This window comes from Pinus tabuliformis, chromosome 1_1, assembly GCF_031772625.1.
Source record: "Pinus tabuliformis cultivar Carrire ecotype Pingquan chromosome 1_1, CPIR1, whole genome shotgun sequence".
In the NCBI taxonomy this organism is placed as follows: Eukaryota; Viridiplantae; Streptophyta; class Pinopsida; order Pinales; family Pinaceae; genus Pinus; species Pinus tabuliformis.
This window is the reverse complement of record NC_142297.1, coordinates 828,545,040-828,570,973: the sequence shown is the minus strand read 5'-3', so window position 1 is coordinate 828,570,973 and position 25,934 is coordinate 828,545,040. Positions and strand designations below refer to the sequence as shown.

The 25,934-nt window shown below is 37.5% G+C and overlaps 1 protein-coding gene across 4 annotated transcripts in view; it reads right to left on the bottom strand.

Moving 5' to 3' along the window:
- MSH1 (MUTL protein homolog 1) overlaps positions 1-25,934 on the bottom strand; it is a 512,649-nt gene that overhangs the window by 162,866 nt on the left and 323,849 nt on the right. For all 4 annotated transcript variants that reach the window (XM_089392823.1, XM_089392822.1, XM_089392821.1 and 1 more), the window contains exon 15: positions 15,420-15,593. In XM_089392823.1, coding sequence (XP_089248949.1) covers positions 15,420-15,593 — 174 coding nt within the window. The remainder of the gene's footprint in view (positions 1-15,419; positions 15,594-25,934) is intronic.

The window sequence follows — 25,934 nt, the reverse complement described above, 5'->3', positions numbered from 1 at the left end:
AATTTATGTAAGTCAATCTGTGTCATAAAGACCCTCCAAGATCAAGTCGCCCTAGCAGTCAACAATTTGGCCTACAAAAGAAGTCAAGTCGGCCTATTTAGGGCTTCCTAGAAGCCTATATATAAGAGGCATTCAACCTCATTTGAAAGGCAAGTAAGAAGTTCGATTACAGGGGAAAAAGAAGCATTATAGCCAACAAAGAAGAGGAGATCATAAAAGGAGGAAGACCAAAGTTTTAAGGATTGTTTTAGGGGTACATTCTCCCACATGTGGGAAGGGTCTAGGACATCATTCGCTGCAAAAAATTACAGTCATCAAAGGAGCCAAAATCAGGTGCCAAAAAGGATCAAGTTTTAACGCCAAGTTATCAAGGAAAGAAGATCAAACTAAGCGAAGATGAGACAAAGAAAAATTCACCACCTTTTCTCGACACATGCGCGTTAGGGTTTCTATAGTAGAGGTCGAAAATTGCAGACCTAAAGCAGTGGCCGAAAATCAGAAGTAGAGGTTGAAATCTGAAGGTTTGGAGCAGTTGGACTTAGGTTGACTTTGTGCAAGAGAAGGTTCGTCAAAGAAGAGGTTGACTTAGTCTTGAAGGGGACTTTGTCTTTGGTCTTAGGTCTTGGAATTCATCATTTCAAGATTCTATAAGAAGAGACGAATTCTTGTGGGTTTTCTTTGAGTAGAGGTTTTGGCCCTGGCTAGTAGCCTATATTTTGTGTCCTCTTGTTCTTTTGATCTTCATATTTTGGCAGTTATTTGATGATAAGAACACAACAATAATCAAGTGAAAGAAGAAGTTAATTACAAGTACATCAAGTTAAGTAAAAGAACATCACAAGCAATTATCAAAGTAAGAGAAATCACCCTAATCTGGCTACCCTAGATTTCTCAACATGGTATCAAAGCTAAGGTGACAGGAAGAAGAGGCAACTTGAAGATCACTGCATTAAAGAAGGATACATAAGGGCCAAACATAAGAAGAGCATCAAGGAAATCAAGTCATCAAGGAGAACTAAAGCGCATCAAGGAAGACTGATCTACACATCATCCTAAAGGAAGAGCATCAAGGAAATCATGTCATCAAGGAGAACTAAAGACCATCGAGGAAGACTAATCTACACATCATCTTAAAGGAAGGAACTCTTGAAAGAAGAAAGAAGGCCTCAAGTACCCCACCTCCACTCAAAAGGCTCTACACACTTAAAGTATTTTTGGAAGCCTTCACATTCTACACTACATCCAAAGGAAGCAAGAAGAATGCTCCATCATCAAAGGAATCAAGGTAATCTCCTTCTCTTGGAAGAAAATATCACATCTCAAATATCCTTGAAAAAGATCATCATGCAATCATCATAAAGGAGGCATCTTCAATTGTCAAAGGAGCAGTGGAAGTCAACATCATCAAGAAGGAATTTAGTGGAAGATATCATCATCAAAGAAGCATCTTCACTTGACAAGTAAGTATTCTATATTTTATGTCTCAATCTACAATGACTTCTTTCTATAAGGATAACAACAAACTTGTTGGGGCATCAAATTACCTTGCATGGAAAAAGAGAATAGAATTAATCCTCTTAGAAAATGAAGTTAGTGAATATGTCACGGGCTCAATCACCAAACCTCCTCATGAGCAATCTCAAGCACTAACAAAGTATATGAAAGGACAAGTAAGAGCTCAAAGAATTCTTAATGAGTCAATCAAGGATTCCCTCATTTCCTATGTAGCAAAGTTGAAGACATCGAAAGAGATCTATGAAAAATTGTTGGAATTGTTCTTTGTAAGTACTACAAGAGAAATTATATCATTAAGGACTAAAGTATACAAGATGAAGGTATCAAAGAAAGAAGGGGTAGCCTCATACCTTATGAGGGTATCTCAAATAAGAGATCAACCACAAGAGCTAGGAGAAGCAATGTTTGATCCAGAAATGACCACCATTGTGCTCAATGCAATACCAAATGAATGGGGCAACTTTGTATCTAGTATCTATGGAAAGAAGCAAACTACCCCATTCAATGATCTATGGTCATTATGAAAAATTGAAGAAACCAAATTGAAGGCAAAGAATGATGTTGGATCAAGTGAACAAACTCAAGCATATACAACCATGGCAAGGAAGAAAGGAAAGTCTTAGAAAAGATTTCAAAAGAAAATTGACATGTCTAAGATTCAATGCTATGAATGTAATGAATGTTGATTTTCCACGACCTTGGGTCTAGGTTAGAGTCTTAAATCACTAACGCTACCAAATCAAGAATCTCAACCATAAACTACTTTGCACAACGGAAATATAAAGCATCCCAATCTTCGTTATATTAAACCAAATCTGAATAATACAACAGTCTATGGTATACAAGATACAATGACAAACTTCGTTGCAACTTCTATGTCGTATCTTGTCCTATCGGTCCTTCGCTACCATACTGCTCACTAGTAGTGCCTAAGTCCATCAAAACCACTACACATCAAAACTCAAAGAGGGTTGCCACCTAACAATGTTGCAAGTCACTTCTGCTGCATGTACACCTGAGCTCCAATCTGCCTTTTAGTAGCCGCTTTCATCCATCAAAGAGTTGTTGATTAGTGGTTGTCATTGATGCCAACCCAAGCAACACCACGGGCTACCCTGATCTTGCATGGGCATTTTGACTTGACAACTCATCCTGTTCTGAGTCAAGGATCTTCTAGATGGATTCTACTCATCGAGATGTTTCCATTGCTATATGGTACGCCTCCTAGTTCTTCACGGTTTAAGAGTTATTTGTGTTGCAAGTCGAATACCCCATTAGTGGGCTAAAACCCCAGGGGTAGAGACATGACACCTTATTCACCAACGGTTGTCAATATATGACAGGGATTCTCACCGTAATCTCACTTCGTATAAGTTGAATAACTTGAAAAATCCAAAGACAATATATCAATCATTGACTTAATTCACTCATGTGCCACCTACAAAACGCACCAAAGAGAGTTAGTGTACAAATTCCTTAGAGCTTAAACAAACAATTTATCAGTAACTATTAAATTAAATTAATTTTATTAAAAAAAATAGAAAATCAAAATGTGTCCTTTCCAACATTCACTTAATGAAGCCATCTCCAAAGCACTATAACACATTCTAAACACAATCAACATGTAATTTGTTTTATTAAGGCTTAAGGTGATATATTATTTAATTAAATACATAAATAAAAAACAAATCCAACGTAAAAATTAAAACATCAAGTTCATTTGTCCTCCAACGGTCATATTGAAAGCCCCCTCTATTCATATAGATTATTTATAAAAGGAAACTTTGATATATCCTAATGTATGAATGTAACGAATTATCTTGTGTAAAGGGCTCTCAAAATCTTCATCCAACCCTTTGGTGGTCAACGCAGAAAATTCAGAGGGTTAGGGATCAATTTTATTTGTGTTTGGTGATTCGTTGGGCAAGCGTATGACTTATATTACAGCGTGAAAAAATATGGGATTTATGACTTACATTACAGCATAATATTGCAGCATATGACTTATATTACAGCATGAGATTTATGGCAGCGTGAGCGTTTCCTATGCCCTGTGGCAGCGTATTGTTTCTGAGGCCCCCCGAGGCCTAGTTTGTGGCAAAACTTGGAGTTAAAATGAGCCAGCGGAGAGTTATCTAGGGCTGAGTTTACAGAGACTGTTTGGGGTCCAAAGTTAGCTGTGTCTTAGGCCAATATTATTGGGCAGGAGTCCAAGGTCAAGACGACAAAATAGGACTATGTTTGAAGGCTGATTGGGTTGATTTGAGGGAGGCCGAGAGCTGGAGTTGTTTCCATGGCAGCACTAAGGTAACATTGCAATATCTTAAGCTTATTTCATTTAAGATCCAAATCTGTATTTATACCTTGTGTTCAGAACTGGTTAAGGCTCGTTTCAGATTAGTGGATAAGGCATATCATCAAGGTAAGTAGTAAGGCTTGCAGCAGTTTTTAGGGCACAACTTGTAGGCCTTTAAGAGCCAGTTTTAGGACTGTATAATATCTAGCTCATGTCAGGGATAGTGTCATCAAATGTGTCAAGTGTAGGTCTGTCTAGCAGTGATGCGAACATCTCCATAACATCCCCCTTTTATCTCAAAATCACGATTTTTAGCCCTAGCCGATGTTTGCCGATTTTTACAAATATTTTGATGGTATTCTGATTTTGCCGATGTTTACCGATTTTACCAATATTTTCCTGATTTTTACGATTTTTTGGTTTTTCGGACCCTTGCCGATTTTATCCCAATGCCGATGTTCGCAGCATTGTTGTCTAGTGTCTAGCAAAAGTTTTCGGATCACCAAAGAAGAGTGAAGCCTGAGCATCATTGAGATTTCAGTGCCATCAAGAAAAGAGACAAGCAAGTATTGTTATATTTCTTTTGTTGCATTTCTATTTCTGCTAACATAAATTTTAGTATGTTTATTACTATTGTACTAATTCTCTTTGCAGGCAGAGGTAAGTTTTGTTAAAGGGGTGTTGTGTTTATTTGTTTTGCTTTGGGATTGCGTTCCATTGGGCAATTTGCATGCAGCCTGCAGGTAGAAGAAGACTCAAGGACAGCATCAAGCGAGCATTCAAGAGCTGAAGTATCAAATCAAAGGAAGCATTGTAGTGGGACATCCTTTGAAGACATGACAGCCATCCGTATATTAGTGTCAAGGACAAGAGCCATCATTGTAAAGTTGTAAAATAGTCATTTGTAAAAGTGCCATCATTGGAAGAGTCATTTTTGTAAAAGAGTCAATCTGCCTAGAGTCAAAAAGGCATTATTGGGAGGCATAGGAGTCTTTGTTGGGATGATGTCATGGTTGGGTTGCAGGTCATAGTGTGATTGGGTGTTCAATCAAAATCATTGTAAATCATATTGTATCGTGGATCGTTGTCCCTAGTACGGGAATCCACACTCTTGTCTCATTTCAGTCATTATAGGGTGCAGGGAGGTGCTAGGCGGGTGCATGAAGTCGCCTACAGGTTGGAGCCTGTGAACACTTCAGGGTGGTAGGTTGGTCTAGGGTGTTGGGGCATCCATTCAGTTGATTACTTAAAAAACTAGAGCGTTGGGGCGTCCTTCCAGTGGGAGCTGGAGAAGAATGTTTTTTCTAGAATTCTAGGAAGTTGTTGCTTTCATTTCAGTTGGGGCCGAACATTAAAGAATTTATTAGAAAAGCGTTCGGTGGTTTTTGACCCGGGGGGGGCTTTCCACCTAAAAATTTTGTGCCTCCTATTTTCGTTTATTCACTGTTATTACTGCATAAACATTAATAATAATTGAAGATTAACTAATGCTCTGAAAAGATTTAAAAGTGTTAATTGCTAAGAAATATTGACTCACCCCCCTTTGAGTATTTTCCAACAAGAGCTACTCATTAGGTTGCAATATTTCACCCAATCACGCACAAAGAATGTCCTTCTGGTCTACTGCTCTAGGGCTACTTTGGGTAGCCAACACACTGCCCTCCAATCAGATCAATGGTACCCAATCCAATCATTATTAGTTCTGCCCCTAGGAAGACTCTTCACCACCACAGAAGACCCTCCACATGGCAACAACTGGCTGCAATGTCACAATCCAATTCTGTTCAACACTTTGACCCAACAATCCTCCACAGAAACATTGATGTCACCACTGTTTGCATTGTTTCTCCTGCAATTTTGGTTAGGGCATGTACAACAGCCCTTAACCCAACACGCAGTCATCAAGACTAGCCCTCAAGGGTTGCAACCTACCATGGAGAGGCTCCTCCCATGCCACGTTGTCCTTTAAATGTTTTGTCCTTCCCTAAACAACCCTTAACTAACCTCCAGTTGTGTGGTATGTCCTGTGGCCTAGCATAACAACTTCTTGTAGCTGCAGCCTCCTCAAATAAGCTCAAACAGTCACCAAAATGGTTGCATAATGTCTCTCATCTCCTTGGCCTAGTAGCCCAACACCTCGGCCCTCAACACAACCCTCAAATAGCTCCTCGGATTTGTGCTTCTGCCTGCAATCTATCCCAGAACTTCGGCCTCAAACACAGACCTCTCCACGTTGTCCTTGACCCTTTCTTGCTATGACTAGGGCTCTCTTTCTCCATCGAATTCATAGCTCTTTTCCTTGGAGGAATGTTGCACAAGTGGATGCCTTAAAACACATGTCTTCACCCTCTTTTTATAGCCTAAAGAGGGGCTCCAACAAATTAGTGAAGAGACCCATCTATTGGAGTAATTTACATCAAGCCTAGATGACTTGAAAACCAATAATTATTTTGTCAACTTCAAAAATTCATTTCTCCACTTCTACAGCTCGAAATTCGACCATTCTCGAAGCATTGGATTCTTCTTTCTGCCCTCTATCGTCTCATACCATCACATGTAGAAATGTGCCTTCGAAATTGCCCCAAACATGATTGGGCACAGAACCCCATCCTTCGATTCCAAACCCACGAGTGACCCTTGTGGCGCTTTGCCCTCCAAACCCTGAACCCTAGGGCTTGGAGAACCTCCCAAGCTACACAAATCAACAATGGATATGGGCATTTCAAATGGAAATGTCCTAAAATCAAGAACGGCAACAAGAAGAGAAAGGAAAGAAATGAAGCCCATGTCATCGAAGAAGTAGAAGAACCTGAAAAGAAGAAGTCAAAGATCATATACTTAGTTCTTTTCAGTTTGTAGAAGATAGCAGTCATGATGGAAAGCATCGCAGTCATCATGATAAAAAGGAAGTAACTCATGGCATCATCATTAGGAGCATAGAAGGATAATCAAAGTAACAGTTTGAATGATTGAATCAAGTCATTTAGCAAGATAAGATCTTGAATGAGGATCATTAAGATCCTCTATTACAATCTTTGTTAAAAGGTTCACCTCTACTTAGAAGAAGCAAATGCCTCATAGATAAGTCTACCTAGTATGGAATCTACTGGTTAGAAGGATGAAGGTATGATGACAAAGAACTGCAGCATGAAAAATTGGTTGAAGCACTTTCATCTTCAAGCAAGGAAAGGAAGTTGCTGAAGGAAGCCTAGATGAACACATGAAGAAAAAAGTATGCATATATTTGTTAACATCAATAGATGGATAAAGTCATGTCATCATATAGTTGTAGATAGAATGGTTGAATGCTTTATCTCATGAGCATGATTGAAGAAGAAGGGACTCTTCCTTATGAATGAGACATGAAGGTATGAATGTAATGTGCCTTGAACTCTTCTACATATTGACAAGATTAAATCAACATTATATGACCTCATAAGGAAAATGAGGTAGTTGGCAACAACGGTTCCTATAATGAAGGAACTATGTATAGAAGATCATGAGGAAGCAATATGCAAAAGAAGAGTTCGTGAAAGATGTATCTATAGTCACATAAGATAGGTAATTAACATTTGATAACTTTTGGAAGGATTAGCTATGACATCTCCATGGAGAAGGTATGAAGACCCTAATATGTATGTTGGAAAAGGAGAACTTTGATAATGTTCATTTTTTTATTTTTGAAAGAAAGCATCTGGTTGGGTTGAAACGGGGCTACCGGAAAAGTGTTGTAGAATTTCATCTACAACTAGTAAGATTGGATGGAAGATACTGAAAGAAACATGACTTGGAAGAGGTAGCTTGGATAGCTAGATAATGACTGGAAGATCACTTTCCAATGAAGAAAAGGATCACATGACTATTAGTTCAACACTATGTTTCGTTGAAGGAAAGTGATGGAGAAGATGGTCGATGCCCTACGAAGAAGTTATGAAAGATGATAGCTCCATGATAAAGACGTTGAAGTTCATCCATGACATGATGATGCAGAAAGGAGGAGCTCTACAAGCCACTAATAGTACCATGATCTCTACCAAAGAGCAAATAGTTGTTGTTGTAAACAAGTCCCTAGTTAAGAGGGAACTTGGGCAAGTCCCTAGTTAAGAGGGATCTTGGGTATATTCCTTTTATAGGAATGAGTATATCATCCCTAGTTGAGAGGGACAGATAGACACATCATTCTTGTCTTCATTATGAAGAAAGAATGGAGGATTGGGTAAGCATCTGAGAATGATATTGATACACTTTGAGGATGAGGCAGGGCATCCTATAGGTAAGAGTAGTTGAAGAAGAAATTCCTTGAGGGTGTGATAATCCAAGATAGGTATGGTCCTAGAAGGCCATACCTTGTGAACATCCAGACGGGGTATGTGCCTTGAAAGACAATGATGAAGGTGTCTATTAGTCATTGTCTCCCCTGCATTTTGCTCTAATCTAGTGGAGAGATAGAGTTGTTAGTCAAGGCATTGCTATAAGACAATGTTGATTGATATGATGAGATGCATTGATATAAGCTAAAAAGCTTATGAGATGGCTTACCAATCTTACTCTTCTTATGAGAATTCTTCAATATGAGAATACTTCAGTATGAGAATGTCCATGTACCTTGTAAGTATATGAATACCTCTCTAGTTAAGAGGGAGCGTTGGAAAATATAACTAAGTTCGGTCTTCAAATATCTTATGTACTATTGATTTCATGTATATGATGTAAAGAGAAAAAAAATTATTATTATTATTTTTTATAGCATGGGTTTCATCCTCAAGGTCAATATATTTTAGGTCAAAGCACCCATTGTGTGCTTCTAGGTCTTTGTCATAAAGTCAAATAAGTCAAAGAGTCATTGTAATATGTAAAAAACCCTATTGGGCATCACGTATCAAATCAAAGCTATGTTACGCGAAACTTCTAGGAACCCGACGTTTCGAGACGTACCCGTACCCGAAACTTCAAACCTCGACCAAAACTCAACCATAATGTAATCATCTATGAGAGTTAATATAGACTTGGTTTTCCTTCTAAATTGTCATCTATGGGTCTTATTCCCCTTTTCTCTTGCAAGATATTGTGTTATTCACTTATGTATAAATTTATTTATATATATATATATATATATATATATATATATAAAGATATATGACATTTCGGACAATGTTTCCATTTTTAGGAGGTGACGTTCCTAAATGTACTCGTTTCGGAAACTCCAAAATGTTTCAGCGCTTCGTGCAACTTAGGTTCAAAGGAATTTATGTAAGTCAACTGGTGTCATAAAGACCCTCCAAGATCAAGTTGGTCTAGCAGTCAACAATTCGGCCTTCAAGAGAAGTCAAGTTGGTCTATTTAGGGCTTCCTAGAAGCCTATATATAAGAAGCATTCAACCTCATTTGAAAGGCATGCAAGAAGTTCGATTACAAGGGAAAAGGAATCATTATAGCCAACGAAGAAGAGGAAAACATAAAAGGAGGAAGAACGAAGTTTTAAGGATTGTTTTAGGGCTACATTCTCCCACATGTGCAAGGGGTCTAGGACATCATTTACTGCAAAAAATTATAGTCATCAAAGGAGCCAAAATCAAGGGTCAAAAAGGATCAAGCCTGAAGGCCAAGTTATCAAGGAAAGAAGTTCAGACTATGTGAAGGAGAGAGAAGGAAAAATTCACCATTTTTTCTCCACACATGCGAGTTAGGGTTTCTACAGTAGAAGTTGAAAATTGCAGACCTGAAGAAGTGGCCAAAAATCTAAAGTAGACGCTGAAATCTGAAGGTTTGGAGCAGTAGGACTTGGGTTGACTTTGTGCAGAGAAGGTTCATCAAAGGAGAGGTTGACTTGGTCTTGGAGGGGTCTTTGTCTTGGGTCTTAAGTCTTGGAATTCGTCATTTGAAGATTCTATAAGAAGAGAAGAATTCTTGTGGGTTTTCCTCTCAAAAGGAGAGGTTTTGGCCTTCGCTAGCATCTTATATTTTATGTCTTCTTATTCTTTTGATCTTCATAGTTTGGTAGTTGTTTGATTATAAGAACACAATAATAATCAAGTGAAAGAAATTAATTTCAAGTACATCAAATTAAGTAAAACAACATTACAAGCAGTTATCAAAGTAAGAGAAATCACCCTAATCTAGCTACCCTAAATTTCTCAACAGTGCATTCTTGAATGGTGATGTTGATTTATGTTTTGATTTGATGCTAATGTTAATTAATGCTCTAAAGATTAAAAATTAACTATTTGAAGTGAAATATTGATTCACCCCCTTCTCAGTATTTCCAACACCCCACCCCTCATAAACATCTACTAAGATGGGTTGGTTTGTCCCTACAAACCGCAACAAAGAAGTGATACGATCAATCATCTTGATGCTAAGATCTACCCTCTCCCGCAAACCATCATCTAACACGATGTCCTTGACCTTTCTAAAGCATTATGATTTGTCTTTCTCCAAAAGACTGAAAATATGAAATAACAATCGCCCCAAGTGTGATCCTAACCTCCCACAACCTCTTAGGCATGAAAAACAAGGAAGAAAACTAAATATTTGAAATCTTTAACAATAATAGTGTCGAGAAATCTAGAGGCAGTTAGATAGGTGATTTCTCTTGCTTTGATAAGTGCTTGTGATACACTTTTACTTAATTAGCTTCTTCTTTCACTTGATTATGTCTAGTGTTCTTTTCATCAAACAACTACCAAACCATAAAGAACAATGAGACAAGAGGACACAAGATATAGGCGATCAGCCAGGGCCAAAACCTCTCCAACTGAGAGGAAAACCCACAAGAATTCTTCTCTTCTTATAGACCTTCAATTGACGAATTCCAAGACCTAGACCCTTGACCAAGACTCCTCCAAGACCAAGTCATACCTTGCCCTTTTCTTGCCAAGTCAAACAAAGTCAACCTTGCCTTAATACTGTTGCAACTTCTTCTTCGTTCTCAACTTTGGCCCTACAACATTAGTCTGCAATTTCGACCTCTCTTCCTGCAACCCTTGACCTCCTGCAACTTTCTGCAACCTTTGCACGTGTGATGGGATTAGGGCAATTTTAGCCCTTCTTCTCCTTTGCTTGCCTTGAGTTGATCTCCTTGTAACTTCGTCTTGCAAGAAGGATCTTCTTCTTACCTTGTTTCAGCCTTCTTGAGGTGATTGTACTTCTGTTCTGCTGCAGTAAATTGAGCCCTAGTCTCCTCGCACGTGTGAACAAGAATAGCCCAAAACAGTCTTTGCAAACTTCACTTTTCCTTTCCTTGAATTCTTCTTCCCTTCGCTATGTATCTTTTCTCTTCTTGTGCTTCCACGAGATGCTTGAGTGAGTGACTTCAAGGGTGATCGACTAGCCTCTTATATATAGGCTTCTTGCTCATGTTTGTGGGTCGACTTGACACTGTCCCTAGGTCGACATGTCCTTTTGATAGGCCGACTTGCTTCTTTGGAGGGCCGACTTGATTATAGCACATAGAAAAGGTCTTGGAGGGTCTTTTGACTCTAACTTTGACTCAAATAATTTTCTTTACAATATGTAACATGCCCAAGAAGGGTCTTTCATACATGAAAATGACTTAATGACTTATTGACAAGCCTTAAAAGCTCTCAATGGGAGCTTGACCTATAAAATAAATTTCCTTGAGCATGAAACCCATGCCTCAAGAACAACAATAATAAATTTATTTTTCTCTTTTCATTAAATACATAAAATCATGATTACATATGTCATTATGAAGACCGAACCTAGTTACATATTTCAACAAATAGAAGTGTGTAATCTTTATAGACTCTGAGGTCACCTGTATGGATTTGTATGGTTTTGTACAATGTGCATCAACAATAAGAGTTCCCATCCATTTCACAACCGAAGCAATAGTTTTAAGCTATGTTGCACTAGCTTTGCAAACAAGGGAACGGTGGGGACGATGGGATGAGTTCCCAAGACGGTAAGAGTACACCTTAAAAAAAAATAGTGGAAGACAAGATGGGGATATATATATATAGCAAAAACATGAATGATAAATATAAAACATTGAAATAAATTAAAACATCAATTCGCAGGCCTATACCTTCTAATATAACTTATTTGTAGATCCCTCACTATTGAACTCGAAAAAAAATATTTTACTTACTTTCCTAACTAAGCATATTTGATTTATATCGCATATGGCCCTCTTAAACAGCCCAAACATCTCGCTAATTATGTTATGAAGTTAATAACCCTCTTCCCTAGCATTCATTCTTCAAACACGTCAATTCAAGTGAGTTAGCATTTCTATCTATAGCTTCTAGTTGGACTTCTCTATCTAGCTATAAATCGAAATGACATTTGCATATCAATCTCTTGGCATAGGTTAAAGTCTTTTGCATTATAGCCCATAAGTGTTGATGGTGAAGATAAAAAAAAGTAGAACATAAAGAGGAGAGTGGAAGAGTGTTGGATGAGATGATATGTCGAGCCAATTGGTAGGATTTAAGTTTAGAGGCATGCGGGCTTTAATTTTAGGTGTTCACAGGGTTAGATTTAGGTTTCTTTCATTTTTTAGTCTTAAACAATGGGTGGGGTAAAGGAAGTTGAATGCCCTCGATTTTTATTCAAGGGCTTGAATGGTAATTCCCTAGAAGTCCCTGCTTCCCTGATGACATCCCCAACGATTCTAGAACATCCCCAAGCTATTTCTAAGTCCCAGAATGTTGAATCACTGAAACATAGACCACGAGGGTTTTTCAAGGCGAATGGATCCTCGGGCAGCATAGCACTTAAGTCATAAATTCAAATAATGATGAATGTGAGGTGTCCAAGATATCTATTGATATTTATTTTCCACAATCATGCCAACCACCCTACAAATAGGTGCATTATTGTGATAATTTGCACAATAGAATCAAAACCTACATTTTCGATCACTTTCATGAACAACTCACTCGTATATTGTGCATCTTTGTATTGTCCAAGAGCATCCGCCTCTTTCAAGAGTACTGGTAAATTCATGGAGGGCACTATGCAAATGATGATTGTATGGCACATTATGTCTACCCATCAATCAAAAATAATACTCACACTGGATGAGTACCATGTCTAACTCTTTCTTCGTTGAATTAACAATATAGCTCTAAGATTCTTTAGAGTCTGAACTCAAAGACTATTCAACTACAGCTCAACACATCTCAATAAACAAAGGAGCCCATAAAATACTAAATGAAATGAAATTGAAATAGAAAAGGGACCTACTGATAATATCGATGCCCTCTCATTTCTTTTGTTGAAAGATCTTGCCCAATGGAATGCCACCTGGAGCCAATCTATTTCTAGCTTGCAGAAATGCAATACCACTCCCAAATATGTTAGATGGTTCCCTTAGGAATGGTACAGGATCCTAATTTTTATGTGTCCTGCTTTCTCCTGCCACCTTCCCCAAGCCAATATCATCTTCTCTTTCCGTATTTCTTGTTGGCTAGCATTCACCGCTTTACATACTCCAATTCACATGAAAGGCCAATTCATTATTTCAGTAATTACACGTCCAAGCAACATTTCCTGCAACACAGCTTTCCCCTGGGCCCTTGTTTCCAGATAACATACTTCCACAATGGTTTTTTTCTTAAGCCTTTTGTCATGATACATCAGGGTCATTTGTATTTAGCAGCACTGGCAGCTGCACCTGCAGTGCATAGTAACAGAGATAGATGACCTTGAATGAGTGGGGGAAACACCAACAGTGACATTCCCCCCTTTTGTTTGACCTTCACCAGTCACCCTGGATGCTTTAACTACAATTTCTGTGACATGAATCAAGAAAGATATCACTGTTGGAGAAATGAAAAATCTGCTTTCAAATCATTCGGAAACCCTTAAAACGTGGATTTTATCCTTCACCTGCATGATGCTACACATTGAGAACTGTTTCTCCACTGTTGAAAGTGACAAAAAATAAGTGAAAGTGACCTTTTAAGCCTCTGTCAAGTCTCTTTTCAGACCTTCATGTCTGACATGTTATGAGGCATCTATGGAATGTATCCAACCATGTTTGGCACGTGTCGGGTTTTTGGACACATGTCAAACATGTTCAGACACATGTCCTAGCGTATCACATGACTGACACACAAGATACCAACACGGGACCCCTAAGCAACAAGCCTTGTAACTTAGATTATAACCATGCCCTCTTAGATAGACATTTTCCAAAAACTACTCTCTTTTCTATGGAGATATTTGGAATATGGAGGAGAAAATATGGCAGATATGGAGAAAATTAAATTATGTTCAAAGACTAAGTGGAGCTGACAAACTAGCCTTTCTGTATGTTTGCAAAATAATCCCCAAAATTATGTCAGTTTAAACCTTGAATTTAGAATTCAAGACATTACTGGAGGGGCTAGAAGTGGAGAAATGCAAGGTCCTTCAATTCTGACACCAAGGACTTGTACAACAGATTGAGAGTTAAAATCTTGATTACTACATGATGAATAGTAAGTGAAGGATTTGTGATTTTGGACGTCCCAAAAGAGATGCTCGATTCTTTGAACAGCAAAGACCTCTTTTAAAATTAAAATAGCTAAATCATGGTTGGTGCAATATTAAGGTCTAAGAGTTGAAACGAAAGTTAAAACACAATGAAGCAAGCATCTCCAATACATTCTGTGTTCAATCTTGAACAGAGGAATTAGTACAGTATGTCTTATGCGAGTGTCCAAAAGCTAGGATATATTTGGCATGATTACAAGAAGACTTCAACTACCTGTTCATTGCCCCATAGCTTGGTAAGGCACCATTTCATGCGACAATTGGATAATCATGGATTCTTGCTTAGATTGATGGCTAATACACTTGTCTATTACTGTTTTATATTGTAAAAGACAATACAAAACAACTATTCAAGCAGACAACTCCTGCCTTTAATAAGGATAAATGAATGTGTTCAAATATCAACTACCAAATCAAGTTAGACCTAGAATTGATATTTCTCAGAAGCATATCGCCCCCTTGGCCATTAAGGTAAAGGCCCATTAAGTCAATGTTCATACCTTTGAGTGTCTTCACGTAACTTTAATGTCTATATATTACAAATCTAGCGCCATCTTTTTGAAGTAGTATAAGTTGAATTTTTCCCAAAAAAGTGCAGACACACCTGCTTGATGTTGGTAAGTATCTCACCTTTATGTGTAGAGTGGTGAACATACGAGCAAGAACGAAACATGTAATGTGCACCAATTAGATATATGTCTCCCAATATTGTCATTTTTCTTTTCACCAACAAGAAGCAAGCTTTTCAATGAGATAATACTGTTTATATTCATAACTTGAGAAAACTTTTTTGACATAGCAAGCATACTATGTTACTTCTTTTACACTAGCTAAACCAAACAGATCAATAAAATAAATACTACAAGCACTTCTAACAAAACCACGTGCAAATTAGTGCAACTTATCATATGTGGATGCTTCAAAACCTTAGTAAGATTTTTCATTTGTATTAAAGAGTTTAATTGTCAATCTACTTTCTCTTCAACTGAAATTTGCACCTAGTGATCAATTACCATGTACAACAAAAACAAGGCTGAAGGGAAAAGGGGAAACAAGAGAATTATATAAACTACAATTTATTAGAGTTAGTTGTAAAAGAAAATACCAATGTTTCTGTATCAAATTTCAACCCGGTTGCTATCCATGTTGGATCCAATAACTTCTCAATGATCACCCTGAGCTCATGTTTTTCATGCATATGCAATATATCCTTGGTCATATTCAAAATTCTCAAAAATTCCATGTGATTTGCCTCCTTAGCTCCAATCAACTTCACAAGCTGCAAGAACACAACCATGTATTCATGCCTTTTGCTAGAAGATAACACAAACGTTAATGATGTACCATTCAAGATATAATTCAATATAACTAGAAGGTTTGGTAACTGCCAACCTCCACAAAGAACATATGAAAAATGTATGTTTAAATTTGATTATAACCATGATTATAACACAAATCAATTCAAATGCATGGAAATCTGGCTTCGATATGTGTCAGAACATGCATGAGTACAAGAACAGGTATAGGTACCACTCTGATAAAGCTGAAAACATTTTGAACTAGAAGAACTGGTACAATGATTCCAGTGCATATGAAGATGTCAACCGGATGCAATTATGACAGGCACGTGCACATTGTGAGAAGGATAGAAGTAGCAAGGCAACTATGAAAGATAGCCTTGAACAAATTCTTTTGGCATCCACCAACACAACCAATTTGTTAAGGTAATGTCTCAAAAATACTTTAAAAGTTTAATCTACAATACAAAATTATCCTTAAAAACTTGCAAAGATCTACTTTACACGATGTTAAAGAAACATCATTTAATAATGATTTTTGAATGGCTTCACACCTAAAGAGTAATGATTTATTGAATATGGAAAAAAGAAGCAATAAACAAGAGATAAGATCCATCTCAACTAGTTTTGACGAAACTTGCCAATAGAAAAGTAAAAAGCTATTACAATCAAAAAGATAGGGAAATTACTTGATAATACTAAAACCTTTGAAGGTACATTACCATAGATAGAGACAAGGACACTACTGAATATACATCACAATAAACATGATAAAACCACATACACAAAATCTACACCAAATTTAGGTGGGAAGCTCAACTCCTAGTAGTATAATAATGATGACTTAAACATTAACACCTCAGACATTAGGCGAAAATAAAATAAACAAATGCAAGCACAATAATTATAAGATAAACAACTCTAATAATCACTTTGTTAAACTCTTATATATTAGTTATCTCTCATTGCCCACATAGGCCCTGTTGCACCCATTTTGTCACAAATCCAAGGAAGCAATGTATAAAATTTCTCAAGGATCAGAATAACCAACCAGCAAACCAACTTTCTACAAGTTGTAATGTAAATGATGCTAGTATGACCGTTTAATTATGTAACAACCTAGGTAAGCCTTTGAATTTGGCGATGAATTTCATCCTGAGAGGTATTTTAACCAATGTTGCATTAATCGTTATCAGGAAATAATCGTTTGGTACAAAAAAAATCGTTCTTTTCATTTTATTTTTCAATTTTTTTAATATCTAAACCATCTACAACATAAAATAAATACATTGACACATAAATATGATAAAAGAACTAATATATAAGATGTTTAATATCATTTCTAGTGCTAAAATCAAGCATAACATTGAAACATGTCCTGAATAGTAAGTCCTGACTCCTGAGTCCCAACTCAGCCTCAAAATATCAACAAAAAATACGATAATGTATCTCATCATGTCATAATGTCATATACAATAAAATGAAGAAAATAACTAAAGTATAATCCTATTGATTTCCTCTGCCCCTCTTGCGGGAAAATGCCACAGTTTTCCCTTTCCCTTTAGATGTAGCTGCTGGTGCCCATGCTGGTGTAGATGGCAATGGAGTCTGATGTGCTCTAGAAGCTGAAGAACTAGAAGTAGGAGCTATAGGAGGTAGACCACGTCCTCTACTAGTGGCAGTGGTAGCCCAGGCAGGTGGTGTCACCTCCTCCTCCTGTTCCTCCTCCTCCTCCAACTCTTGCTCTTCCTGCTCCTCCTCCCCCTCCACTACATCCTGCACTAACCAATCATCAGCAGACTCCATGAGAGGCCTCTCGGCCTCAACCCTCCATGCAACAGTGGTGTCAATCCCATCCAATGAGATGGCATCCACATCAGGTGTCCTCTCAAGTTGCCTCACCCACAATCAAAGATTGTAGTAGACGTAGACCATGTCATGAAGTCATTGGGACTCCAACCTATACAAAGATCATGAAATAATAATTAATAATTATAAAAAAATAATGTTTAATGAATTCAAAAATTTATTTGGAAATTTGCAATATTTTAAATGTTTAAGTGTTAACCTGTTGCGCTTCTTGTTGTGTATTTTTTCAAATACACTCCAGTTGCACTCACATCCTGAGGAGCTACATGTTTGGTTGAGGATGCGAATGGCAAGCTTTTGCAGAAGGGGTACCCTGCCACCATACATTTTCCACCATGCATCTACAACAAAATTACAAATAGAATTTTAAATAAACATAAGAAAAAAATGGAATTTGAAGAGACAATGAAATTTGGAACAAAGTTACAAACTAAAAAATACCTGGCATTTTAATCGTCATATCAGTGACAGCCATCTCAAAGCCAAATGTGCCACCTGCCATCCTATATGTCTCAATTTGTTTAGAGATCTCTATACGTTGTTCGGGAGATCGCAACATCTTCTGGACACAGGATAAGAATCCATCTATGATCTCAGCATCAAAATCAAACCCACATGCGTAAGAAAATGCAGGGTTCAGGAAAAGCCCAGCAGCATGAATGGGACGATGGAGTGTGTTGTTCCATCGCTCATCAATCACTCCCCATAGGAGGAGTTGTCTCTGAAACCCATCATCTCCCTTACCATCATAGTAGGCCCGAATGGCTTCTTTGGCCTTGTCCATGGCCTCATACAAATAGCCCATTGTGGGCTTCTCACCATCAACCAACCGAAGAACCTTTACCAAAGGTTCAATAACGGCGCACACCTCCTGCACTCCCGCCCAGAAGTCTTCCTGGTATGAAACTAGTCTGCATACGGCCTCTCCTTCTGGTTTGCGGCTCATTGGCAAAGCACGCCACTCCTCTGAAAGAAACATTCTCTTCACATCCCACATAGAATTCAAGAGGGATTGAAGAGATATGAAACTGGTGGCAAACCGTGTAATGGCAGGGCGCACCAACTCTTTGTTGTTGGTGGATCTTCTCATCAAGCTAAACACAGATCTATGATTATATATAAATTTTGTAATGCTTTTGGATGAATCAACAATATCTTTGACAAAGGGAATTTTCCCTATGTCCTCTAACATCAAATCAATACAATGGATAGCACAAGGTGTCCAAAATAAAGTAGGATGCCTGTCCATAAGCATCCTACCAGCAGTAACATAATTTGCAGCATTGTCCATTATGACTTGGACAACATGTTGTTCACTCACCTCCAAAATAAACACATCCAGCAAATCACATAAAGTTCTTGCATCTTTGATTTGTGCAGATGCATCAACAGATTTGATAAACATAGTCCCCTTGGGACAACTAACGAAGAAGTTTATAAGAGTTCTCCTCTTTTGGTCAGTCCAACCATCTGACATAACAGTGCATCCTGTTTGTGCCCATGATGCCCTAAATTCCTCCAATCTTTGGGTGCAGTCACGCTTTTCATTTTGAAGAATTCGGCCTCTGAAATCATGATAAGAAGGGATTTTGTACCCTACGCCAACACTGGCAATAGCATCAATAGTAGGTTGGAAAAATGGATTATTCCTTACAATGCTGAAAGGAATATCACTCCAGAGGAGAAATTTTGCCAGCAACTTGTCAGCTTGTTCTTTCTCAGTTCTTTTTAGCATTGAACCAATAGATGGTTGCGAACCAGGTGTGGTTCGAGGAACAAAAAATGATGTCGCAGCTACCGGATTGGTTGATGCTGCAGTAGAACCAGTGCCACTTGGCCCACTTCCTTCAGCTGACCTTTTTAGTTGCCTTGACTTTTTCTTTGGCCTCTCTAGTCTGCTTTAATTCTTCCAATGCTCTCATGGCTCTTTGGATAAGTTCAGGATTTGTATTTGTACAAGGCCCCACATCTTTTCTAGGGATTTTTGCAAGGTGAAACTTCAACCTGTACACCCCCCCGGACATAGGGTGGCCACACAACTTGCAACTCAAGTTTAGTCTATCATTCGGAGAATCAGGTACACCATATTCCCAGAAAGGATACAATTTCCTTGGCATGTTTGTTTTTGAACTTTGAAGTTGCAAACTTAAAAGTCTTGACTCTTGAATGGTGTTTTGGTGCAGTTGTGAACCTATGGGAAAATAAGGATTACAATTTAGCATTTTCAAAATTACAAGTTACAAATTTACAATTTAGTATTTTAATTTTTAATTTTTAACCTTGTACATTGAAAATCCAAGTTACCCAACCTAAAACAACCATTCCAAAGTTCAAAGTTTCAAACACAAGTTACCCAACCATTCCAAATCCAAACCCAAGTTACCCAACCAAATGGCAAAAACAATGAAAAATACATGAACAATATTTAGAAACAATGAAAACAAAAAAAAAATTGGTTCCCATAGTCATACCAAGGTACCCAACCAAAAACAATGAAGAAATACAAAAAAATATTTAAAAACAATGAAAACAAAAGAAAAATGGTGCCCATACCAAGTTACCCAACCAAAAACAATGAAAAACATACAAAAACAATGTTTTTAAACAATGAAAACAAAAAAAAAAAATTAATCCACATATCATTTCTATGGAGAAATCGGTAGTCTCCTCTTGATATTCTCCTCTAAGCACTTAGATTCAGCTAAAAACCCTCTCCAACTCTTCTCTGCCCTCCGCACGCGACTGTCCAAATGAATTCATAACAAAAAACCAAAAATACGTTATAAAACCTCGCTGCCGCGAAGCCCCGCGATTTTTTCCGTTTTTATCACGATAATTTCAAATTATCGCGATAATTTCAATAAAAATCGACAAAAAAAAATTCCGGCGATAATTTCGTATAGTTATCGCGATTTTATTGGGACGGCGAAAAAAATCAAGATTATTTCATTTTATCACGATATTATCGCGATTTTCACAACACTGATTTTAACCTCACTGAATTATGTGTGTTTCTAAACACAGTTTTTCCTCCATCTTAAACCCAAAAACTAGGGTGGAATTCATAATCAAAGTCTTAGGTGAGTCTTAGCATTATATCGAGTCTTTGTAACAGTGGTTTGGGAATAATTTAAACTATTTGGCAAAATTATTTTATTTCAGATCACTTGGTCTTCTAGATCATATTGTGTCGCAGAATTGGGTAATTATTTTGAGGGTCTATTTGTAAAAGTGTATTCCCCCTTTGAAGGTTGAATTTGTAATATCTTATATAAAAAATATTTTAGTGCATGGTCCCTCATATTAACAACTACGGATAAAGCATTTAAGGGTGGAAAATTCAAAAAATAATTAATCCCCTCTTGTGTCAATTAATTAATTTTTCTAGCTAAATTAAAATTAAATCCTAAACCAGAAAATTAATTAATTTAGAGTCCAAAAATAATTATAGAGAAATTAATATTTCTCCAAGTGGAAAATTCGTGGGTCAAAAAGAAGTCAAATTTTGGAGGTCCCCCACCAAGGCAAAAATGGATTTTTTAAGAAAATTTAAGCCCTTTGACCTAGGTGGTTAAGTCAAAGTCAAAATTTTGAAGAAATTAATCCAAAAAAATAATTTTTGGATTAATAAAAAATGGATTCTCTGAGAAATTCGAAATTTTCCTCAAAATAAATATTTTTGACAACAGAGATTAAAAGATGATCCAATTATTATCAACGGTCAAGATTATTTTGATGGGGGTCAAGCCAACCAACCATTATTTTCCACTTGGAGCAATTTCTCTATAACTAGAAGTCGTTTGCTTCTCAAATCACAATGATTTTGAATGATGTAATTTTGTAACATTGGTATTGAGCCATTGCTCTGTTGGGAACATTTGATATCATAATAAAAAGACTTTGGGGTTCAGTTCATGGTGTTCTTTGTCCATTGATCTGTGATACGTGTTGGTTATGTGCTTTCCAATACTGTGCTAAAAAACTTTATAAGCTTGTTATTTCATTTGTCTGTGATAAAACAATTCTATTAGTATAACTTGGTTTTATCTTAGGTGATCTGATTCACCATATGATCTAAAAGTTTGTTTGAGATAACATATAGAGATTTGCAAGTACACGGGCCCTTGTGCTCCAAGTTCACAGACTTTGAAGAAGAGCAAACCTTGTTTGGGCTCTAGGAATTTTATTTTTTTCTTACTTCGCTAAAAGGTGTGGCCAATATTCTAACTTTCGAAAAACGCGTTGATCCATTGTCATTATTCAAAAAATATTTTCTCAAAAAAAAAAATATATTTACAAGCCTAGTATATGTGTAAATATTTTTTGTAAATATATTTCTAACCCTTGTTTTGCAATTATTGGGGTTTTAACGTGGATTTATGCCTAGGAAAGCAAGATCCATCCTCTAGCTTCCCTCCAAGTTCAACGCTCAAGCCAAAGAAGAAGTCGTCAAGCCTCAAGGAAAATTTCGTGGCTATGTTGGTGATTTTTGAAGATCTGAAAGCAAATTTGAATGTTTGCAGTGGTTCACAATTTTTTTAAGGCTTCTTGGCCTACCATTCCCTCCATTACCCTAGCCACAGCGTCCTCTTCCTCTCTTGGTGAGTTGTTGCCCCTTTTTCTTCCTCCTTAGCCTAGTCATAGCCCTAATTGCCCTAGTCATCAGCCCTTAGGGCCTTCTAGGGCTGGCCACAGGCCTTCCCAAGGCTTTAGGCCTCCTCTACTGCCCCTTTCTTCGAGTCTCAGCCCCTAAAGGGTTGTCCTCCCTAGGTTGTAGCCCTTGGACAGCTTGTGGCATGCCCTAGTAGCCTCTCTGCCTTGGTTGTATGCCTCTAAGGCCTCTAATCCTCCTTGGCCAGCCTCCTCTCCTTCTCAGCCCTCCTTGGCACCCCTCAAACCTTTGACAACGGGCCTATTTGGCCTTTCTCCCTTAGCCGCCAACCCTTCTAGGCTTCGCATTGCCCTCTTTTGACCCTTCCTTGCCTCTTCTCATTTCAGACTTGGGTTATCATTGATTTTTGCCTCTAACACTTGGTGTTTGCAGAGATTTTGGGCTAATATTTGTGGTTGCAAGTGGTCTAGTCACTGAAGAAATTTTGGGCAAAAGGACTAGTCATCTTCTAGGCCTAAAGACCTATTGGTTTGCTTCCTCAAAACCTCTCTTCCATCTCTGTTTTAGTTGCAGCCTCTGATCATTACATTAACAGTGGTAAAAATCTCATTCAAGTGGCATAAAATCAGCTAATAAGTCACCTAAATTTATTACTAAGTCCTTGCACAAATTGGGTAGTCGTTTTTTGGCTTAGTTCATGAAATTTGGTGACTGTCATAAGCATTACAAGGTCTGACATATAACAGTGGCATAAGCATTCATCTCTTGCATTCTCTTGCATGCATAGGCATTTTCTCACTGTTTGCATTTCATATTAAGTGCTCTCATTTAAAACAAGAGAAAGTGATAAATTGTGGACTGTTTTGACATAAAATTGTATATTGTTGTCATAATTAACTTACTGCTGTCCTAAAAGTCTAATTATTGCTCATTGGATGCCATTGGAACATAAGTTACATCGAGGCTTTATTTGGTTGATGTTCCATTGATGAACATAGCATATCGTTTGTTTTGATTGGATTGTTAAGTGGTTAAGTGGTTTTATTGCTCTCTAATAAAAACACTAACATATTACATGTCTTGTGAGTACCATAATCTAAGAATTTTGCATTGAGTAACTCGCTCATAAAAGCACTTAATCTCAAGAGTTGATGCTTAATTGGTCATTGGACTTGAAGCAAATTGGTATCTCTTGTTTTCTCATAATAGCATTGGAGATCTAATTGTTTAGCATCTAATTGGCATTGTGGTAACTTATTGTGATCATCTAAATTGTTAATCTCTTGAGCAATTGTCATTGGCATCTTTGTTATTATTGTATTGTCTCTAAAAGAACATTGGTTAAATTGCTCTAAGTAATATTGTGAACAAGGGCTCTAATCTTTTATTGCCATTAGATTTATTGCTCATGTTTAAATTGGATATCTATTGTGAATGATAATTCTATATTGGTAAATCATTGTGAAGAGCATTAATTTTATTTCTTGTACTTGAGCTATTATCTCTTGGTTACATCTTTTAAGCACTATTCAAATTGAGCACTTTGTCTTGTGTTTGATATTGTCTTTCATTCATTGTTGAGTACTCTTTGTCATAAGATAAATCATAACTAAGTACTTAATATCATAACAATATTAACTCAAGATCACTCGGTCAATTCGCATTTGCATCTTATGCCTAGACTTGCATTAAATCAATTAACCTCCCAAAATAAGCTTAGTTGATAAGAAGATAGGAACACCCTTCATCTTGTAGCTTGAGAAAGATAGACCCTCTCTAGTGATTAACATAGTGACCTTGTAGTCGTTAGAGCCACAATCTCTGCAACATCGGAGGCACTGGGTATGTTAGATTTCAAGGGGAGTTATCATTAACCAAGTCTTTGCTTCCTTCTGTGAAAATTCCTAGATCTAACAATCTCAGGAATCCTATTGCAACCAACTGAATCTACTCCACCTAAATCGCAAATTACATTACAAACTTATTTCAGATTTCTTCTTGAAACATTTAAGTAAATTACTGAAGCAGCCTACACTAGATTAAAATGATTCTGAAACATAGAAACTAAGCAAGGAAATACAAACATATAGGACACCATTATTTGTGAACAAATGTCCGCGGAAAAACCCAGTGCGGGAAAACTAGTGCAGCAGTTCTGAGGGTTTTATTTTATTATGCAGTAGTGAAATCTAAGTACATCTATGGATGCCCAACTGGAAATCCAAACAACAAGAAAATCTGACAGAGATATTCCCTAAGCAACCCCGGCACTCGTGTTGCCTGCATTCCTGCACATGCGTGTTCCTACACTCGCACGTTCCAGCACTCGCGTTCATGCACTCACAAGTTCTTGCACTCACAAGTTCCTGCACTAGGAATAACTCGGCCTCTTGCCGCTGCCTCTCCGGATCTGGAAATCTTCCTCCGGATCACTATCCCCGCCCCTCTACTGCAAAAGATCTCTTCGATCGGAATTTCCTCTTGAGAACTTCTCACTTCAGAAATTCGATCTCCTGATGTCTCAGTGTAATTTCCAAATGACCCTCAAGCCCCTTCTTATATCTTCTTGTTGAGCAACCAACGGCCTAGATTAACTCCTAATCAAAGGCTTAGATCGTTTTGACTTGATCTTCATCTTTATCTAGAAGATTCACCCACAATTAGATTAATACCCATTAATATTTTAATTTTCCTAAGTTTAGACTTAGGAACTCCATTAAAAATATTAATTATTTTAATATAATCGTTTCTGGGTGGAATTTCCCAAAACAGTTTCTAGGTTCTTTGGGATACATGTGCTCAAGTCTCCCTGCAAAATTTGAGGCTTAGAGCACATTCGATGCTACCCCAAATCAACACTCCCTCTTAGCGAGGAATGTGGTTTAGCAATATACTGCTATTGCATGCTACTCTGACTCTGAAGAATTGTCCTCACGCCGCTGATGTCTGACATGTTGTCTACCAACTACTACGCTGATTCTGCTACTGTATCGCTGCTTTTGACACTGCCACTTGCCAATGCTACTTATGTACTACAACTCCCTCTCAAATGTTGCATTTGCCAGCACTGCCACTGCTAACATTGCATCCGTACTGCAACTTAGTTGTTCAGAGAAGCAACTGAAAACATCCAAAATTGGATAAGTCTCCCATGCATACACCTCGGTGCTGAAAGCCTGACTGCTGCTAGTCCTATTGACCGGAGTGGCACCTAATGATTGTATGAAGACTCCATGCCCAAGGATGATCCAGAGGACACTTGTACCATCAGATATCATCATTCAACAGAATTTTTTAACTCTACTTCTATCTTCTCATCATCTTTCTTGTACCCAGATTCCACACCCAGCGGGGAATTGTAATAAGTGATACAAGTAATGATGACTTTTTGAGTTTGTAACAGGCTAGGATGTTGGGACTCGATCAGCAAACAACTACACCTTGGAGTGTTTTTTTTATTTGGTTATTTATCCCTTCTTTTTCAGAGGCGGATAATTTTATAGGTTTTTTCACTCAAATTTTACCCCAAACTCGGGGTGACGGTTTGAAGGTTGAGCCCCTAACACATCTTAGTGTCTAGAGTCAATGTATATTACCATACTAGATCACACAAAAAAATTCGTGGAATTTTGTGTAGTCTAGGTAGTCATTTTTTAATTTTTTAGATTTTCCGCACAGCGGAAATTGCTAATAAAATTGTATTTGTAATGTAATAAATGATGTCTAAAGAAGTTGTATAGAGTATGAGTAATGAAATTTGCACCTCTCAACCTCAACTTTCTACTATGACACACTTTGATGGGTTTAAAATGTGTTTTGAACCCTCAAAACCAAGTTTTCC